Here is a 21,810-nt window from a genome sequence, read left to right on the forward strand (position 1 = left end):
AATTAGAGGACAATGTCTATAAAAATATGCAAGAATCAAAGGAAACCCACATATCCAATCACCTAGATGAAATTGTTGCTGCTGTCAGCGTAACGCCTAGAAAGAAGATCCAAAACAAACTGCCTCAGACAGCACTCTTCCAGCCTCCTCGAGAGAAACTCCACCTCTGTGAAGAGAAAGCGAAGTCCTATTCTAGCAGTCACAAAGTAAGGACCCTTCATTTTCTACACCTGTGCTCTGGTAACTAGTGAGAATTTAGGTTACATTTCTAACCTAAGAAGTTTGATACAAGAGAGTATATAGAGTACCTTTATCACAGAATGAGTGGGTGTAGGCCATCAGGGCTCCAGGCACAGCACTTGGCACAGTCAACATCATACCTGCTGAATGACCGCACAAAGGAACAAACACGGTTACCCTGACTCTGGCAAGTGTATACTAGACCAACTGGTTGTAGGTTTGACCTATCAGTCTTTTTCCATCTGTATAGACCTATTTATTGAGCTCCCCCTAGTGCCAGGTCTAGGCACTGGAATATAACACAAAGCGATGAAACTTCTACAGCTTACAATTCTTACATTCTTGATCTTCTTGCTTTCCACATACATCTGTCCCATTCTCTCCTCAAAGTTTTACGCATTCAAAAAAATAAAATAAATAAATTAAAAAAGAAGTTTTACTCATTCACTTGTTCATTTAATATGCGTTTCTCTACCACCACTTACGTTAGGCCCTACTGTCCGTTTTTTTTTTTTTTTCACAAATAGCTACTGTATACCTACTATGTGCCAGGTGCTATGCAGGTGCTGGGGGCACATATGGGAAAGCTACAGCTTCTGCCTCAGAGGGACTCATGGTTTGGTTGGGATGCTAGGCAGGAGGCAGACAATGGCAGTCAATGCTGTGATGGACACAAGTTCAGATGAAACCAATTCACAACATGGCATGAGGGTAAGCAGTGGGCATGGAGATAGTGAATGGAGAGCAACCAAAGTGCTTCTTGGGATGGGAGTTACTTGGACAGCACTGATAACAGTGCTTACGAGTTGGCCAGGTAAGGGAGAGGACAATGGTGTTCTGGGCAGATAGAGAATAGAGTATTATTAACTATAGTCACAGATGCTGTATGTTACATCACCAGGATTTAGTTATTTCATAACTGGAAGTTTGTACCTTTTGACCACCTTCATCCATTTTACCCACCCCCTACCCCTGGCAACCATGAGTCTGTTCTCTGCATCTGTGAGGTTTTTTTGTTCTTGTTATTTAAGATTCGACACATAAGTAAGATCATACAGTATCTGTGATTTCCTTCTGATACATGGTTGAATAATATTCCATCATATATTCAATGTCATTCAATGTTTTCTTTATTCATTCATCCATCCTTGGACTCTTGAGTTGTTTCCATGGAATACAGGCTTTAATGACATAGGACAGGAAATGAGATTGATTATAGAAGGAGCTAGGGCCCAGAGGGTATTTAATGCCCAGAGAAAAAGTTTAGATTTTCTCCTAAAAGTGTTGGAAACTATCATAGGATGACAAGTAGGAGTGCCATGAGCAGGTTTGAGTTTCTGGAATGGTTACTCACATAGCTGAGTGGAGGATGGGTGAGGAAGGAGCAAAACTGGAGAAGGCGCCCCAGTTCAGAGGATATTTAAAATAATCCCAGCAAGGGGGCACCTAGGTGGCTCAGTTGGTTGAGAATCCAACTCTTGATTTTGGCTCAGGTCCTGGGATCAAGTCCCTCATCAGGCTCCTTGCTTGGTGGGAAGTCTGCTGGAGATTCTCTCTCCCTCTCCCACTGCCCCCCCCATCTCTCTCTCTCTCTCTCTCTCTCTCTCTCTCTCTCTCTCTTTCTCTCTCAAATAAATAAAACTTAAAAAAATAATCTCAGCCAGGAATTGTAACAGCCTGAACTACAGCAGAGGCAATAGAGATGCTAAGATCAGACAGGAATTTGGAAATGTGAACCAGTGGGACCTGGTAACTGAGGGGACATAAGGGTTGTAGTGGCAAGAGCCAATCAGAGTGGGTGTATGCAATCCGTGATTTAGGTCTCAGCCAGCTTGGGTGACTGGAAGCTTGCCAGTTCCTTTGCCACTGTAATGAATACAGGAGGAAGAACAGGATTATGGAGAGGAGACATGAATTTGGTTCTAAATGTGTGCTTATTCATTATGCAACAGATATTTATTCAGTACCCACTATATGTCAGGGTCTGTGCTAGGTAGGCATTAGGCTGGCAGCCTCTCTCAACCACAGGTCTGCAAGAGAATTAAACCTGAATGCCTCAAGGCATTTAACGTCCATAAAGAAGTAACTTCTCTTCTATGGATCTAGAATGGTACTAAATTATTTTCTGTGTTCTGGAGTTCAGATGAGGAACCCCTGGTTACAGTGGTGAACAACATAGACAGGTTGAAGGCCTTGTGGAGCTGAGGGGTTATCGGCATTATAAATAAACTAGCAAGCCCAGGGTTGTGTCAAGTGCTATTAGGGAAAGAGTGGGCCTGTCTGTAAAGAGGCAGCATATGAGCTGAGACCTTAAGAAGTGAAGGAGCCAGCATGGAGAAGCTAAAGGAAGGGTTCTATGGAGAGGGAATAGCACATGTAAAATCTATGAGGAGGGCATGAATGTGACATGTTTGAAGTGAAAGAGGAAGCCGTGGTCTGACATGAAATGTCAGGAGAGACAAGGAGTTCACTTAGAACCTTGCAGGTCTCCATCTAAGTGCCCTGGAGACCTTAAAAGTATTTTCAAGAAAGTATTAACATGATGTAACTGTTTTTTTAAAATATCCATTCTTTTCTACTTTTTTATTTTAAAATATTTCAGACTTACAGAAAAGTCTACAAGATTCACCAATTGTTTTTTGTTTGTTTGTTTGTTTAGATTCACCAATTGTTAATGTTTGCTTTATTGCTTTACTTCTCTGTGTACATATCATTATTTTTCTCAACTACCTGAAAGTAAATTCCAGATATTATGATCCTTTACCCCTGAATATCTTAGAGGAAACTCTAGGTAACCACAGTACAGTGGTTTAAGTAGGAAACTAATATTAGTACAATATTATCATCTAATCTACAAACCTTATCTATATTTCTCAAATTATCTCAATAATGTCTTTGGCAGAAAAAAACATCTGACAGATCCATGCTCTGCTCCATAAATGCCAAGATGGCGCACTCCTATGGTTGACTGATATCAGCTATTGGTGCCTTTCTGCATGGGCACCACTTAGGTTTCCTCATGGCATGGTGGTTAGGTTACTAGTTACTAGTTTGCTAGGACTATGATAACAAAATACCCCAGACTGGGTGGCTTCACCAGCAGAAGTTTATTTTCTCAGAGTTCTAGTGGCTACAAGTTCAAGATCAAAGTGTTGGCAGAGTTGATGTCACTTGGAGGCTTAGCTATCAGAGGATGTTCCCTCGCTGTCCCAACAAGTTCTTTTTTTGCACGTGCCCCTCCCTGGTGTCTCTTCCTCTTTTTTCTTTTCTTTTGTTTTTTTAAGATTTCGTGTATTTATTTATTTGACACAGAGAGAGAGCACAAGTAGGCAGAGCGGCAGGCAGAGGGATAGGGAGAAGCAGACTCCCTAACCTGAGCAGGGTGTCCAATGTGGGGCTTGATCCCAGGACCTTGGAGTCATGACCTGAGCTGAGGGCAGAAGCTTAACTGACAGCTACCCAGGCACCCCTCTCTTCCTCTTCTTATAAGGACATCAGTCATACTGGATTAGGGCCATACCCTAATAGCCTCATCTCAACTTATGTCTTTAAAGACCTTCTCTGCATATACTATCACATTCTGAAGTACTTGGGCCTCCAACATTTGAATTTGGGGGGTGGTAGGCACACAATTCAGCCCATAATGGGTTGTAAATGGAAACAGAAAATGGAAGCCTCTAGTTCCTTAAGACCTAGGGGACCCAAAACTGGCACCGCATCATATCTTCCATATTCCATCAGCCAGTCACAAAGCCCAGATTAAAAAAAAAGGAGACATAGACCCCTACCACTGGACAGAAAGAATCAAAGAATTCTGGAGCTATATTTTAAAGCTACCAGCCTTGCTTTAAGTGTATTGCTGCTCTGAGCTGACCTGGAGCTGGAAATGCCAGGTCCCTGTTCTCTTGATCCTGACATTGAATATAAATGGACTTCTGATTCCTTTAATGAAATCTCTTTGTCAGTCCTGCCAACCTCATTGCTGTGCTGATATCCTAGGCTGCTAAGAAAGGTATATGAATTGAGAACTAGCAAGTGTTATTTGAAAACCCACTACCAAGTTGCCCACGGGTGCCTAAATGTGTGGTAGCCATTCATAGCTGAGCAGCTGGAAAAAAACTAGGGAATGGTTACAAGTCTGCTCTGCTTTTTCCATGTCTTCTTTATTTATAATATTTTTCATAATGTACTACAAATTTAAATGTTTTATAAACATAAGTATACTATAAATTTTACTTGTTTCTGCCATTTATCGTCTCTCTCACCCCAGATAAACAGCCAACTGCCTCACAGAGATCTTTATCCATTTTGTTCTCAAATGTTATCCCAAATGCTTACAACCATGTCCAGCACATAGTAGGCACTCAGGAAATACACGCTGGATAAAAGTACAGTGGACTTTGTGCTTTTCAACTCTGTGTTTTCAGTTGTCTAACTGGTAAAGCCCATTTTCTTTCCGTCACAGCATAAAGAGGCTGTCCATGAGCTTGTGCGCTGCATTGCACTAACGAGAATTTGCTATGGTGACTCCCATTGGAAACTAGCAGAGGCACATATTAATCTGGCTCAAGGCTACCTCCAGCTGAAAGGTGAGTTCATCTTGGATGGGGAAGATCAGTCCATTGGTTTCTGCACTTTCATGCAAATTTGACTCTAGAAGTCAAATTTAACTAGAAGGATTAAGTTTTCTTGAATATTCTCATGTCCACACATTGAAGAGCCATCTCCTTTCAGAAAGTCCATAAGATTTTTCATTTGACATATAAAAAAGAGAAGGACGATTTTAGCCCTTTGGATGGCTTTGGCAGACCCTTTTTATGATCTTAAAAGTAGGGTTCTTAGGAGAGAATGTGTTAGCTTTGAAAGCATTGTAGAAGGGGCCCAAGGTATGGAGTAGGGACCTGAAGTAGGATCCATTCACATTTGTTTTGAGGGAGAATCTCTTGGCTGTAAGTGACCCCACCCCTCACTCCCAAAAAAATACATAAGTAAGAGACTAAATCAAGTTGGCAGTGAACAGAAGGTAATGTATTGGTTCATATAGCTTGAAAAGCCAAGGATAAAACTTGCTTGTAGACTTAGCCAGATCCAGGTATTCAAACAATGTTATCAGTTTTGTGTTTCTCTCTTCTCCCACCACTGGGCTCTGTTTCTGTCTCTGTGGACTTTATTCTTACCCAAGCTTTGCCTACATGGCAGCGGTAAGGCTTGCAGAAAGAAGCTTTAAACTTCCCTCATCAGCATTCCCAGGAAAGAAAGAACATTTTCCACCCAAATCTCAGGATTTGGGGATTCTAATTGGGCTGACCTGGATGATATGTCAAAGGCAAGGAATGGTCTGATTGGCTTGATCTGCCTTTTGGCTCCACTAGATCCTAAGAGACAGGCTGACTTTGGCTAACTCACGTAGATTGGGTGGGGGGGGGGGGGTCAGGTGTCCCCAAAAGAAAACAGAGGAAGGGGATGGATGCAGGGAAGGCAAAAACAACAGGATATCATGTCTTCTTTTTTCTGATGGGCATCCCAGGACTAGGTGTACAAGAGTACATCTCTGTACTCCTTTCTTCAACTGAAAAGCAATGATAAGGTTGATGGTGGTACCTAACCTCCCAGGACTGGTCCAGAGAATACATAAAATTACAGAAAGTGGAAAACACCACCATGCTTAGCACAGAATTGCCTCTTAATAAATATGGCTAAATCTGATTATCGACTGATCCCACCTATTAGATCAAAGACTGTTGGAGCCAGAGGGGACCCTGGAGATCATCTAGTTTCGAACTTCCCCTTCCACTAGAAGGAACATCCCCTTCCTATATTTTTACTTTTAGATTCAGAATGAATGAGTGAATTGAAACAGCTTGCTTCAGTAATATATATATAGAAGTAGATGATTTGAGACTCAGACCTAGGATTTTGGATGCCAGCACCAGTGGCCTGGCATCTGGGATTTCAAAGGATGCTTTTCTTCCACAGCCTGCTACCTTTCTGCATGATAGTCTTTATTTCTCAATTTAAAGTAAAAGAAACATCTACTCTTTATAGAAGCCTTACTGAATGTCAGGTACCGTGCTGTCTCCCATTTTCTCATTCATTCTTCATCATAATCCTACAAGGAGGGTAATATTATCATCCTTGTTTATAGTTGAAGAAGCTGAAGCCAACGTTTCAGAGTAAGTAGTGGTTCAGGGAACTCATTCTGGGAAGTTTGATATCAGAGCCAGTGCTCTTGATCCTCAACCCATGCTACCTCCGATAGACTGAGTTCCTTGAGGGGATGTACCAAAGTTGATAATACAGTGCACCATTATCTTTTGTAATATCTCATGTGTAATTGGCACTAAGAAATTTCTGGTAGGTTGTTTAAATGTGTGCTTTGAAAAAATTAGACGAAATTCTCTGAAGTAATGAGTACTGGGTATTGTACGCAACTGATGAATCACTACATTCTACCTCTGAAACTAATCATACAGTATATGTTAATTAAGTTGAATTTAAATTAAAAATTAAACAAAAAAATTAGACAAAATTTTCTAAGAGTTACCACATGAAGAACATACCCTGGATTTTCCCCATTAGAAAATATATTCTTCTGTTTTATAGATGCAGGAACAGAATTGGTTTCGTATTTTGGAAGCTTTTTTTTAGAGATTTGAGATAAAATTTCATATAATGGAAAAACATAAGACTAGAATTGTATGGATGTGGGTGGAAGAGAGGACATCAGTGTCGGGGAGGAGGATAGAGTATGGGGAAGTGAAAAGCCCTGAAACCTAACTGTGACCCCCCACTGTTACCCTTACCACAAATTAATAAGCCCATGGAAGAACCCAAGAATGCACTGGGGAATTAGTTCTTGTTAGGGATTATTTTTCTCATTTTTGTTCCATTTTGATTCGTATTAGTCAATAACCTTTTGGGAATAAGAGATTGGAGCATGTCAGTTCATTCTGTCATTGGAATTGCGTTTGTAAGTTTTTGTAGATATCATTGTATTTGTATTACATTAAAATAAGTCTCTGAAGTTATGATTATGGATAGATAAGCAGAAGATTCAGAATTTTTAGTATTTCAGTAAGATTGCTGTCACAAAGCCAGAATTAAAATTCACGAATATCCTATTTCCTGCCCAGAATGCTATAGTCCTTGCATTCCATTTTTTTTCTTATAATTATTTAGAACATATTTTATATCTGATATTGGGGAGGTTTCAAAGTTGTTCAATTCCCACTCATTCTGTTTATTTCTAGAAAGACCATTTGGGGAAAAACTTGAGTACTAGATGTAAACTACTTCTTTGGTTTTTATAGTCCAGACAGTATTTCATGCTACCCTGATACTTCTCTGTGTGTTATTTGCCAATACATGAAGGAGACCTCATTGGATTTCCTAGCCACAGATAACTATATTCTTGTCCTGCTGACATGAAAGAGAAACTGAAACCTCTTTTTCTTTGTCCACAGGACTGTCCTTGCAAGCGAAACAACATGCAGAAAAAGCCAAAGAAATCCTTACGAACTCCCTCATGCCTCCCTATAACGACAATACAGATGTTTTTAAGTGTTCGATTGAGCTATTCCATACCATGGGGAGAGCCTTACTCTCCCTCCAGAAGTATCCTTTTGTTTCTCATCTTTACACGTAGAAATGCCAGTCCATAATGCTTATATTTCATTATCAAGACCAAATCAAAAGGTGACAGATGGCTTAGGAAGGGGAATAGGAACCTTAAGAGCCAAGGATGTCTAGGAACTGGGGTCCCAGAGTCTAGAACCATGTGTGAAGTTTCCTAAACACAGTCCAGATTCAAGGAAGCTTCAGAGAATTTGTCAAAGGCAGAGAGACTTGCAAAGGAGCTGCTGCAGTGTGGAAGGATTATAAAGGAGGAGTGGATAGAAATTCAAGCACGGATCAAATTGTCATCTGCACAGTAAGTTTCTGGTTTAGGGCATTTCGAATACATGATGGCCAGAGATTATCTGCCAGAAGAATCTGTCTTCAGGCAGATGGTACTTCTCTGTGATGCTGTGTCCATGGCTTCTCCATGGCCATTGTCCAGAAGCAAAAGAGGACCATGCTCATCACAGCAGCTACAACCAAGTCACATACATTAGTGACACCATTCACTAAATGTGGTGCTGACACATTCACCCCTGGGTCCTAGAGTTCTGACGTCATTCTCTTGACTTTGTATCTCTCACCTGCTCTCCTGAATTTAAATCACCATGTGTTTCATACCACAGAGAGGTAGAAGATATTTGTGATACACATAACTGGCAAAGAGCTCACATCTAGAATCTGTAAAGAACTCCTTTTTATCAGTAAAACAAAGACAACTGAATAGAAAAGCGGGCAAGAGACTGCACCCACCACCACCACCCCAAAAAAAGATGCCACATAGCTAATAAACATATTAAAGGCTCCGTCTCATCAGTCATCAGGGAAAAGAAAGTTAAAATTATGAGCTACTATTACATCTCTACTATAATGGCTAATTTTTTTTTAAAAAGACTAATAATATCAAGTGTTGGTCAGGATGCCATGATCTTATATGCTTTCTCATGTGTTGTGGTTTGGAATATATTTGGCATAACTACTTTAGAAAACTGGCTTTTCTTCAAAACTTGAATGTTTGTCTATGACACAGCAGTATCACTCCCAAATTTAAGAGAAATGCACACATGCGTTCACAATAGACACAGCCAAGAATGTCCAGGCTACTATTTGTAATAGCCAAGAATCAGAAACCACCCAACTGTTCATCAGAAGCAGAATACATGAAATTGTGATCTGTTCTTACAAAGAAAATGATCAGACTATTCCTTGGCTTCTCATCGTGGATGACTCTCACAAACCTAAGGCATAGTGCACGAAGCCACACCCAAGGGAATTCATATGTAATGATTCCATTTAGTAATGAGAGGAGGAAGAGAGTAATCTCTGAGAGGGCCTGCCGGTCTAGAATTTCTTCCTGCCCAGAAGTAGGTATTCTGCTTGCACTGTAAGACAGGAAATAAGCAAATCAGAGGTCCAAGATCTGATATTTTCTGCATCCGTTGAAACCTAATAATGTTATGAGAACTCGGTGTCCAGCCCTGTTGCTGCAAAAAAGAGGGTAAACCATCCTCTGCCAGAGAGTGGCCCATCCTCTGATTCTTTCCAAATTAGCAGTACCCAATCTTGCCAGCAGATGGCGTGCCTCATACACATCTGCGAGAATACCCAGCAAGAGTGGAAGGGAATGTTCCCAGCTGTCCTGCAAAGTTATTTTGTGTTTAGCTGAGTTGTTCTAAACTGCCACTTCTTTACGTCCTGGTTCTTCACAGTGTCATAGTCACTGGAACTTGCATGTTTAAACTGCATAGTTTTCTTTTGATCACTCTGCTTCGTTTCCTCCTTGAATTGTGAATATTTTGCCCAAACGGGTCTGTTTTAGAAACTATGAGGCTTTGTTTTTGTTCATTTCTATTTATGTTCACAACCACAAGGGCCTTTTCTTTTTCCAGGTCTTGGTAGTACAAGACCAGGATGATTTTTCATGCCGCTCTCACGGGATTTGTGTTCCTCTTAAAAGGGTATCTTTCATGCATCCTCTTCCTCCTTCTGCCTCGCCTTTTATGGTGCCCATCAGGCCAAGCCAGTTCTTTTCTCCTTGAGCTGACAGATAAATGCTGCCGGGTGACTCATGCTCCATGCCTTCTATCCGTAAGTGTGGGCTGAAGCTTTGTCCCTTCTACCTGCCCTCCTTTTTCCAGTACTACTACCTATTCACTAATTATTAATTAACTTTGGAGAGTAAATCCAAAACACATTCCTGAGCACCCCCTTGCTTTTTTACGTGTGATAAACTCACTAGTGAAAATGGACAACTGCTTCCCCTGTCTTAGGAATTATTTTCTACCCTGGTTACTGCTGCTCCAGAATGTGTGACCTATCAACGCTCTCCCTAGGACTGTGTGACTGTGTCATCTTTGGAGTCTTCCACAGCTTGCTCAGTGAGCACGTGGCCTGGCGTTGCTGTGCTGACTAGCTCTCAGCGTACTTGTGATAACTAGAGCATCAACAGGGTATCTCCTGTATCTCCAAGGAATGTGACATTGTGTATAGCCAACAGTGTGGGCTTTAGAGTCAGGTAGCCCCATATTCAAATCAGCATCCATTCTACCCTCCCAGCTGTAAGACTGTGGGCAAGTCCCCTACTCTGCTCTCCTGTTAAGGTGGGAACGATCAGAACTCCAAGGTTTGCTGCGGTGATGAAATAGACCCCACATTAAAGCATCTGGGTACATGGTAAACTCCTTTCTAAAGATTTTATTTATTTATTTATTTTTGTTTATTTATTTATTTTTAGAGAGAGTGCTGATGCACATACCAGCAGGGGAAGGGGAGGCTGGTGCAGGGAGGAGAGGTTGGAGGGGGGGCAGGAGGAGGGACAGAGGGAGAGAAGAGAGAGAATGCTAAGGAGACAACATGGCCAGCATGGAGGGGAAGTAGGGCTGCATCTCATGACCTTGAGATCATGACCCAAGCTGAAATCAAGAGTTGGTCACCCAACCGATTGAGCCATCCAGATGCCCCACGATTTTTTTTTAAGTAATATCTACACCCACCATGGGACTCGAACTTGTGATCCCAAAATCAGGACTCACATGCTCTACAGACCGAGCAGTCAGGCACCCCGGTAGACCCTTTTTAAAAAGTAGTTATTATTATAGTTACTATCCATTTAAACATTTCTTTTTGTATGGTTTCACCCTGGAAATGATTTGATTTTAAAGCATGTGCTTATACTGCATGCTAAGATTCCGTACTTCAGGACTGCCCCTAGCATGCAATATTCTCTTCTATTCTTGTCCTGTGACTTGGGAAAAGCTAAGCACTCCCTGTCTTTGCTTTTGTGAACCGCTTAAGCTAAAATTGATAGTCTTCTGTTTTCATTTTTAAGCTTGACTTTGTTTCTTTGTCTTGCTTCTACTTGATCCATTATGGTGGTAAGATTTGGAAAGTGAGTCTAACATAAGGTTTCCCAAGAGGAAAGGAGATAAGGAAGGTTTCTCCCTTGGCTGATACTTTCTAGAAAGAAGTAGAAGGTAATGGAATAAACGATGGGGCAACGTGTCTATCTACCTGCTGCTACCTCACTGGGATGCTAAAATTCGACTTAGTTCCAGGTGCTTCCCCTTAAAGCATCCACCAATGGCTTTTATTGAGAATTTTTGATACTTCAGTAATCACAAAATTTACTATTTTGCTTTTAGATCTACAGTGTTCAGGGGCACTTGAGCGGCTCAGGGGTTGAGCATCTGTCTTTGACTCAGGTCATGGTTCTGGGGTTCTGGGATCAAGTCCCACATCAGGCTCCCCATAGGGAGCCTGCTTCTCCCTCTGCCTATGTCTCTGCCTCTCTCTGTGTGTCCCCATGAATAAATAAAATCTTAAAAAAAAAAAAATCCTACAGTATTCAAACTAGTAATCTCCAAATTTTGCTTTCAGGACTCGGGTTTTTTTTTGTTTGTTTGTTTTGCTTTTTAAGTTCATACCACCTGGAGATCCTTGGTGTCTAAGCTTGTACCTCTGTAGATGTGTTTCTTTAAAGACTCATCTTCTCTGCCTCTCTTTTTTGGGGTATAAAGGCTCTGATGAATGCTTGTGTATTCTAAGCCCTGCTTCTTCCTCTCCTCCTCTGGGAAATGCCCTGCTTTTCTCCAGAAGAGATATTTCTCCTGTCCGCTCCTCCCATGGGACACTATTTGTCTGGCATGCCTTATGCTCGCTTAACAAAGAAGGAAATGATTTATTTTTTTCTGGTGCTCTTCTTCATCCAATGTTACTTTGATTAAAGAAATGCTCTTCCCTTACACACAATCTGTTTTTTTAAAAATCATTTTTTTTTAAATGTGAAGAAGTATGCCCCAAGCATGGCACAGATTACCTTCATATACTTTATCTGATTTCTATTCCTTGAATCTCCTAAAGCTTTAAATTTCAGAGCACTATATTTTTGTCTTTCCCTTTCTGACACTACAGGGTTATAATACACATTTCCTTTAAAAACTACAAATAATAACAATGGTTTTAGATAACCACACCAGCTACTAACTCTTGGCTACCTTCTGGGTCAGGCTGTTGTGAAGCGCCTTTTAGACTTTGTCTCCTTTAGTCCTATGGGCTGGGTGCTCTTTGTAGTACCATTTTCAAATGGAGCAACCAAGGAGAAGGAAGGGAGGTCATTCCTCAGGGTCATATCGCTGGGAACACAGCCAGTTCTACCAAACTCGAGTGTCTGGGCTCCTTACCATGGCACAGATACATTCGCTGGTGCAGAATGAAGACCTGAGAATACCCTCTACAGAGCAAAGCCTTTCCTGTGTGTGCCAGAGGGTAGATAAAGAGACCCACGTGTAAGCCTTTTCTCACTTTGACTGTAGAAAATCCCACTTGTCTTTTTTCTGGATTGATTTCTCATCAGATTTCGATTATCAGCAACCTTCCCACAAAGGCTTTGCTTTTCATTGTTGCTCCATATTCTTGCCAAATTCCAGAGCTTTTATTTTTTTAAAGATTTTATTTATTTATTTGAGAGAGAGGGAACATGAGTGGAGGGAGAGGCAGATGCAGAGTGAGAGGGAGAAGCAGACTCCCTGATGAGCAAGGAGCCTGATGTGGGACTCAATCTCAGGATCCTGGGCTCAGTCCCAGCACTCGGGGATCATGACCTCAGCTGAAGGCAGACTCTTAACGAACTGAGCCACCTAGACACTCCCAAATTCCAGAGCTTTTAAAAAGAAACTGTTGTCTTAGTAATACCAGAGAGATTGCATTCGTTTGTGGCCTGTTAAAACAAGTCTCCATCCCTGTGAGATCTTCTGAAGCCCATCTGAAATGAGATAGTGTCTCATCACGTGCTCTGGAGAATTACTGTGGATGTATTTTCATTCAATAAAATATGTTGTGGTTGAAGTTGTGAACCTGCCAAATTAACATACTGCTACATTCTGTTGTTCAAAACTCTCTATCTTTTTATCTGTCTGGTGTTTCCTGAAGCTGCCTAAACATTTTATGGGCACACTAGACAATAAATCCTCAAAGCATTCCCAGCAGGCAGATAGAAATGGAAAGGAGAAAATGTTGCCATCCCAAACATTACACACAAGCAAATGGAGACAGATGAGATTATCTGAAATTGGCTGATGCTGTGAGTTGGTGGAGGTAAGGCCATCATTTAGGCATTCCCTGATAGAGTGCCCCCTCTGTTCCTTCTTTATTACATATATTGTGAAGCTAAAGTAATTTAATTTTCTATTTTGTCTTTTCTTTTACATGAACAGCATACTCTTGATGAGCTCCGGAAGGCTCATTGTAGATGACATTAGCTTGATAAGTCTCCATTTCTGGCAGTTGTGTGGGTGCCAGGACCCTGGGACAGAGCCCTAGAACAAGCTTCATTCTTTGCACACACTAAACAAGAGAGGGTTGTATTTGTTCATCTTTTGAACAGTATAAAAGTATAGATATTGTTACATAAATACATACACACTCCCAAACTTATGAAATAGGACATTTCAGATACATGGAGGCCTGTTCTGTGTTCTTCCCAATCCCCTTTTCTTACCATCCCCCACATTATAGGCAATTATTATGCTTAATTTAGTGTTTTTCATTCCTTTGAATGTGTATTTATATTATATAAATATACATATAAATATACATATTCATGTATATATATGTACATGAAAATGTATAGTATCATTTCTCATCTTTAAAACTTTCTATGTGTATTTCCTTCTGTAGCTTGCTTTCCCCCAATTACATTTGTATTTTTGAGAGATATCCGTGTCACCTGTTGCATGTATCTCTAGTCTCTTCATTTTATTTTTATTTTTATCGTGGAGCTTGAACTCACAATCCTGAAATCATGACCTGAGCCAAAATCAAGAGGCAGAGGCTTAACTGACTGAGCCACTATATGCCTTTCTAGTCCTTTCATTTTAAGCCTACACATTGTGTTTTATCCGTCTGACTTCCCCCTAACTTAATCATCAGTGTTCACAGAGCAGACATGTAAATTCAATGGGATGAAATTCCAGTTTCACTCTTGTACTGTCTCTTTGGGCACACGTTCAAGATTATCCCTGAGGTCTATGCCCAGGAGTAGAATTGCTTACTTGACAAATACCCGCATTCTCAACTTGACCAAGTTTACCAAACACCAATTTATACTCTTGCCAGTAGGATATGGAAATTCCCCTTACTTTATACTTTACCAACACTCGATACTGTTACATTTCTTATCTGTGCCAATCATGTGATTCCTTTAACTGCATTTCCCTAATAGCGAGGTTGATCATCTTTTCATATGTTTGATGGACATTTGGAATTCCTGTTGTTTTTTATTTGTATCTTTTACTTATTTTTTAGTTGGACTATTTATATTTTTTCTTAGTAATTTGTAGACATTATTCATATTTCTGACAAGTTATTTGCTGCTTCCATATATTGTATGTACTCCCAGGATGTAGTTTGGGCTTTTCACTTTCTTTTTGTGGATTTTTTATGAATAGGAGTTTTTATTTTTAAGGTGACTGCATTTACCCATCTTTTCTATGCTGATGTATATTTTTTGTATCTTGTTTAAAAAAATCCTTCTCTACCCAAAGTCATGGAATTACTTTTTCTTATATTTTTCTCTCAAACATATCCAAGTTTTGCTTTTTAAATTTAGGCCTGTCTAATCCACTTAGAACTTTCATGTAAATAGTGTGAGTGATCTAATTTTTTACCCTCTGTGGATGACCTAAGTGAGGAGATAAGTTGTTTTAGCTATAAGAGAAAGAAGTACTCAGGGTCTGAAGAATTCAGTAGTTAGAAACTTGAAGCAAATAATAGGCTGAGAAAATCTTTTAAGTTTAGAGTGTTCAGAAATGGCAACAGGTCACTTTCAAGTATGGAAGCCTCTTGTGTGATCACATCTCCTCCGGGTTAGCACCCTGCCAAGTTCAGCTGGCTGGATGTCATTGGATTCGTGATGTGTGTGTGCTTTCATTTGGATATTCTTATATCAGAGGCAAAACTGTAGTCAGTGAAAGTCACATGTTTGTTCCTATTGAATTTGCCTGCTTCTGGCTCTCCTCAGCAGATATTCAAATTAAATTTACAGGCAGGGAGATAATAGAAAGTGGGACTTGAATACAGCGTGATTAGAAAAAAGAAATGGTGCTCACATGTCTAAGTAGTGTTCTTCTATTAGGAGGCTGAAGGAAGAGATATTTCTGGCCCTGGAATTGGCAAGCAGAGGTTCCATATTAGTTTGCAAGGTCTTCCATAACAAAGTACCACCAATTAGGTGACTTGAACAACAGAAAGTTCTCTCATAGTACTGGAGGCTGGAAGTCATAGATAAGTGTTGACAGGATTGGTTCCTTCTAGTGACTGTGAGGGTGGATCTGTTCCAGGATTCTTTCCCAGCTTATGGTGGGTTCCTAGTAACCTTTGATGTCCATTGGCTTATAGATGCAATACCTCAATCTTGCCTTCATCTTCACATGGCCTTCTCCCTGTATGTATCTTTGTTTCCAAATGCCTTCTTTTGTAAGGACACCAGTCATATTAGATTAGGGATCCCCCCACTCTAGTATGATATATTCTTAACTAATATCTACAACAACCTTATTCCCAAATAAAGGCACATTCTCAAGTGCTGGAGGTGAGGATTTGAACCTAAGAATTTGGATAGGAGGACACAATTCAAACCGTAGTAGATTTCTACAAGGTTTCTTTTATTCCACCTTTTATAAAATGTCAACAACTTCCCCAAGCTTTCATTAGATCAATAGTCTACAATATTCTTGCTACCAAATCAATGTGAAAACATGTGCTTTTCTTTTGAAGATTTTAGTCCTAAACTTTATTCTGGAATCTATGAAAATTTAGGTATGAACTCTGTTGCCTCAGAGTCTCTAAGCTAATGGATTTGTGTTTGTAGGTTGTTTCCTCCTCCCTCCCTCTTCAGCTTCTCCTCCCTCCTTCCATCAGACAGCTGACACCCACTTTGTGTCAGATGCTGCAAGGTGTTGGGATGCCAAGACCAGTGAGGTAGCCTTGGACCCTGCCTTCATAGAGCCCAGCACTCAAGGGATTGGCACCGAGTTACCAGGCAGTTATATAGCATGGAGGGTGTTTCCTGAGCAGGGAAGGTTCACAGCTCAAGGAGAGAGCAGTAGGTTTTCACAGAGGCACCCAACCCAGCCTGGGATGTCGGGGGACAGAGCAGGGGTTAAGATGAGAAAGCCTAATACCCAAGCCACCATTTAAGGATGCAGTCACACTCAGGTGCCCACCCTGCACTTTCCTGCCCCTGAGAGTGTGTGCCACCTTAAATGGTGTGTCCTAGGTGTCTTTCTGGTCCCACCCTAGTCCTGGCCCTTGTAAGGGAAGCCTTCCTAAAGGAGGAGACTGCTAGGGTAAAACTAAAAGAGGAATAGTAATTAGAATGATGAATGGAAGTTTGCCAGGCAGAGATGGAAGAAGGAACGTTCCAGCTAGAAGGCTTAGCAAACACCCAGAAGAAAGATCCACGTGACACAAAGGCGGTGCTGACAGGAGGCTGGCATCAGGGAAGCCAGATGGGAAGATTTAGGTGACACTCAAGAGTCATCTGAATTCATTAAGTCCAAGGAAACTCAGGTCCCAGCAGAGCCACTGTCATCTCTGTGCTACCTTTGTATGTGGTTAGATAAGTGGATAGAGCCTTTGTGAGAATTGGGAAAGGTGCCATGTCTTCCAGGCAAACCTAGCTTTGTGCCTAAGCACCAGCTCACTAAGCAGAGTGTTGCCCCCTTGGGCAGATGTCCATCAGAACCTAGGAGCAGGAGTCTGTGGGTGCAAAGCCAGGCCCTGGAGGCAGGAGCTTGAGCTCTTTTGTGCTAGACCAGGACTCCCAAACCATGCCCCAGATGGCCTAGTGGGCAGCACTCAGCATGGCTGGGAATTGGACTTTCTATTCTAGCCCATCTTTGACACACTGAATTCTGCTCATCTGGATAACTTTAGGGGCTATATAGAACTTCCCTTTCTTCTATAACTCACCGGCACTCAAGCTAATTTCCTTAACCACAATTTATTGGCTTGAAACAATCAGCCAAAGGAAAAAGATTCCGGGTTTGTCACCAATGTCTGGATTCTTCCATTTTGCAGAGGTCATAATAGGAAATATATTAACATATTTAAACTCACAGAGTAATTGATTTACCAGAATACAACATTAAGAATAGTTTTCTATGGCTCTTTTCTCCATGAATTTCCTGCTTTCTCATTAGGATTATACTTTTCATAGACCTAGGCATTCCCCCAGGACACCCAGGCTTCGGAGCTCATCAGGAAACATGCTTATAGCCCCGAAAGATTAGAGTGAGGCCAGTAGCTCAGTGTCCAATTTATGGCCTCCTTGGGGAATGCCCATTGCTGAGTGTCAGGTGCAGTGGGACCCACAGCATTCTCTGCTCTCCTAATCCTCCACCCTAAAACAGATGAGTAGGATTGCCTAATCATGCAGGACCAATTTAAAGCCAAAGCACACACACCTTTTTCTGACCTCCTTTGTGCTGGTTAGATATGACTGGTTCAAGGATGATATGAAGAGAAAAATATTTTTATTTTTGCTTAACGTTACTACAATTATTTTTTAAACAAAAAAATACTAGCTCTATGGGTACCACTAAATCTCATCTATATTTAGCTTTGCTTCCAAATGTTCACAAGCTTTTTTATTTTTTTAAGATTTTATTTATTTATTCATGATAGAGAGAGGCAGAGACACAGGCAGAGGGAGAAGCAGGCTCCATGCAGGGAGCCCAAGGTGAGACTCGATCCCGGGACTCCAGGACCACACCCTGGGCTGAAGGCAGGCACTTAAACCACTGAGCCACCCAGGCTGCCCATTCACAAGCTTTTTTAAAGGACAGATTTATTGAAATATATTCAATGCTTTTCACTATATTAACAGGAGTTATGCAAGCCTTATCGAAATCATTTTGACTTTTTTATCCCATTAACAGTCTCTATTACCATCTTCTCCTAGCCCCTGATAACTACTAACCCACTGTCTCTCTCTTTGGATTTGTGTATTTGGGACATTTCCTATACATGGAATCATACAATGTATGACCTTTTGTGACTTGGCCTTTTTTTTTTCTTTTTCTTTTTTTAACAGTGTTTTATTAGTTTTAGATGTACAATATAGTGATTCAGCACTTCCATATACACCTGGTGCTCATCACAAGTGCACTCTTTAATCCCCATCACCTACTTTACCCGTCCCCCAAGCAACTCCCCCATGGCAACTATCAGTTTGTTAAGAGTCTTTTTTTTTTTTTTTTTTTTTAATTTTAAGCAGGGCGGCCTGGGTGGCTCAGAGGTTTAGCGCCATCTTCAGTCCAGGATATGATCCTGGAGACCCAGGATCAAGTGCCACATCGGGCTCCCTACAGGGATCCTGCTTCTCCCTCTGCCTGTGTCTCTGCCTCTCTCTCTCTCTCTCTCTGTGTGTGTTTCTCTCATGAATAAATAAATAAAATCTTTTAAAAAAATTTTTTAAGTAATCTCTACATCCACCATTGGACTTGAACTTAGAATCTTGAGATTGAGAGTTGCATGCTCTACCCACTGAGCAACCAGCACCTCAAGAGTCTGTTTCTTGATTTGTCTCTCTCTTTTTCCCTTTGTTCATTTGTTTTGTTTCTTAAATTCCATATATGAGTGAAATCATATGATATTTGTCTTTCTCCAACTCACTGATTTTGCTTAGCATTTTCATTATGCTCTCTAGTTCTATTCATGTCACTGCAAATAGCAAGATTTCATTCTTTTTTATGGCTGAATAATATTCTACTGTATAAATATACCACATTTATCAATTAGTGGACATTTGAGCTGCTTCCATAATTTGGCTATTGTAATTAATGCTACTATAAACATAGGGGTGCATGTATCCCTTTGAATTGGTGTTTTTGTATTCTTTGGGTTAATACCCAGTAGTGGGATTGCTTGATGGTAGGGTAATTTTATTTTTAACTTTTTGAAGAAACTCCATCCCATTTTCTACAGTGGTTATACCAGTTTGCATTTCCACGAGTGTTCCTTTTTTCCCACATTCTCACCAATTCTTGTTTCTTGTGTTGTTGATTTTAGCCATTTTGACCGGTGTGAGGTGGTATCTCATTGTGGTTTTGATTTGTATTTCCCTGTTGATTAATGATGGTGAACATCTTTTTATGTGTCTGTTGGCCATTCATATGTCTTTGGAGAAATGCTTGTTCATGTCTTCTGCCCATTTTGTAATTGGCTTATTCATTTTTTGACTGTTGCATCTTATAAAGTTCTTTATATATTTTGGCTACTAACCCTTTATTGGATATGTCATTTGCAAATATTCTCCCATTCCCTAGGTTGCCTTTTAGTTTTGTTGACTATTTTCTTCACTATCCAGAAGTTTTTATTTTGATGCAGTCCCAATGGTTTATTTTTGCTTTTGTTTCCCTTTCTTCAGGAGCCATATCTGGAAAGAAGTTGCTTTGGCCGATGTCAAAGAAATTACGGCCTGTGTTTTCTTTTAGGATTTTTTTGGTTTCAGGTTCACATTTAGATCTTTAATCCGTTTTGAATTTGTTTTTGTGTATGGTGTAAGGTGTAAGAGAGTGGTCCAGTTTCATTCTCTCTCTTTTTTTAAAGATTTATTTATTTTATTGAGAGAGAGAGCATGCAAGCAGGGGGATGGGTAGAAGAAGGAGGAGAGTCTTAAGCAGACTCTGTAATAAATATGGAGCCCAACTTGGAGCTTGATCCCACAATGCTAATATCATGACCTGAGCCGAAACCAAGAGTCAGACGCTGAACTGACTGAGCCATGAAGGTGCCCCAGTTTTGTTCTTTTGCATGTTGCTGTCTCGTTTTCCCAACACTATTTGTTAAAAAGACTGTCTTGTTTTCCGTTGGATATTCTTTCCTGCTTTGAGAAGATTAATTGACCATACAGCTGTGGGTTTATTTCTGGGTTTTCTATCCTGTTCCATTGATCCATGTGTCTATTTCTGTGCCAGTACCACACTGTTTTGATTACTACAGCTTTATAATATAACTTTAAGTCTGGAATTGTGATGCCTCCAGCTTTGCTTTTCATTTTCAAGAATGCTTTGGCTATTCGGGGTCTTTTGTGGTTTTATACAAATTTTAGGATTGCTCTTGTTCAGTGGCATTTTGATAGGGACTGCTTTAAATGTGTAGATTGCTCTGGGAATTATAAACATGTTAACAATATTGTTCTTCCAATCCATGAGCATGGAATGTCTTTCCATTTCTTTGTGTTGTCTTCAGTTCCTTTCATCAGTATTCTATAGTTTTCAAGTATAAGTCTTTCATTTCTTTGGTTGGGTTTATCTCTCGGTATTTATTATTTTTGGTGCAGTTGTGAATGGGACTGTTAATTTCTATTTCTGCTGCTTCATTATTGGTGTATAGAAATGCAACACATTTCTGTACATTGATTTTGTATCCTGCGACTTTACTGAATTTGTCAGTTCTAGCAGTTTTTTGATGTGGTCTTTGGGTTTTCTATATAATGTTATCATGTCATCTGCAAATAGTGCAAGTTTTACTCCTTCCCTACTGATTTGGATACCTTTTGTTTCTTTTTGTTGTCTACTGCAGCTAGGACTTCCAGTGCTGTGTTAAATAAAAGTGATAAGAGTAGACATCTTTGTCCAGTGCTGTGTTAAATAAAAGTGGTGAGAGTGGACATCTTTGTCTGTTTCCTGACCTTGGGGAAAAAAAGCTCTCAGTTTTTTTCCATTAATGATGATCCTAACTGGGTTTTTCATATATGGCCTTTATTGTATTGAGCTCTGTTCCCTCTAAACCTGCTTTGTTGATTATTTTTATCATGAGTGGATGTTGTACTTTGTCAAATGTTTTCTTCTGAATCTATTGAAATTATCATCTGGTTCTTATCCATTCTTATTGATGTGATGTATTGTATTGATTGATATGCAAATATTGAATCACTCTTGCAGCCCAGGAATAAATCCTACTTAATTGTGGTGAATGATTTTTTAACATATTGTTGGATTTGGTTTTCTAGTGTTTTGTTGAGGATTTTTGCATCTGTGTTCATCAGGGATATTGGCCTATAGTTCTCTTTTATAGTGCAGTCTTTGATTTTGATATCAGGGTAATGCTGGCCTTGTAAAATGAATTTGGAAGTTTTCCCTCCTTTTCTATTCTTTGGAATCATTTTTTTAAAGATTTTATTCATTTATTCATGAGAGACACACAGAGAGAGGCAGAGACAGAGGCAGAGGGAGAAGCAGGCTCCTTGTGGGGAGCCTGATATGGGACTCGATCCCAAGACCCCAGGATCATGTCCTGAGCCAAAGGCAGACATTCAATCACTGAGCCACCCAGACGTCCCTATTTTTTGGAATAGTTTGAGAAGAATAGGTATTAACTTTTCTTTAAATATATAGTAGAATTCACCTGTGAAGCCATCTGGTCCTGGACTTTTGTTTATTGGGAGTTTTT

At 40.3% G+C, this 21,810-nt stretch overlaps 1 protein-coding gene and 1 long non-coding RNA gene across 14 annotated transcripts in view; one reads left to right on the forward strand and one right to left on the reverse strand.

Annotated features, from left to right (window-relative positions):
* TTC23 (tetratricopeptide repeat domain 23) overlaps positions 1-21,810 on the forward strand; it is a 96,078-nt gene that overhangs the window by 20,304 nt on the left and 53,964 nt on the right. For all 13 annotated transcript variants that reach the window (XR_007409798.1, XM_049108428.1, XM_049108424.1 and 10 more), the window contains 4 exons: positions 7-206; positions 4,706-4,829; positions 7,704-7,854; positions 8,045-8,170. Coding sequence is in view for 12 of the 13 variants with exons in the window: in XM_049108428.1 (XP_048964385.1) it covers positions 7-206; positions 4,706-4,829; positions 7,704-7,854; positions 8,045-8,170 (601 nt within the window). In the remaining variant the exon portion in view is untranslated. The remainder of the gene's footprint in view (positions 1-6; positions 207-4,705; positions 4,830-7,703; positions 7,855-8,044; positions 8,171-21,810) is intronic.
* The window catches only part of LOC112653907 (uncharacterized), a 57,079-nt gene continuing 35,578 nt past the window's right edge, over positions 310-21,810 (reverse strand). Inside the window, exon 6 of the long non-coding RNA XR_004814787.2 lies at positions 310-380. This is a non-coding gene — a long non-coding RNA (uncharacterized LOC112653907). The remainder of the gene's footprint in view (positions 381-21,810) is intronic.

Source organism: Canis lupus, chromosome 3, assembly GCF_003254725.2.
Source record: "Canis lupus dingo isolate Sandy chromosome 3, ASM325472v2, whole genome shotgun sequence".
In the NCBI taxonomy this organism is placed as follows: Eukaryota; Metazoa; Chordata; class Mammalia; order Carnivora; family Canidae; genus Canis; species Canis lupus.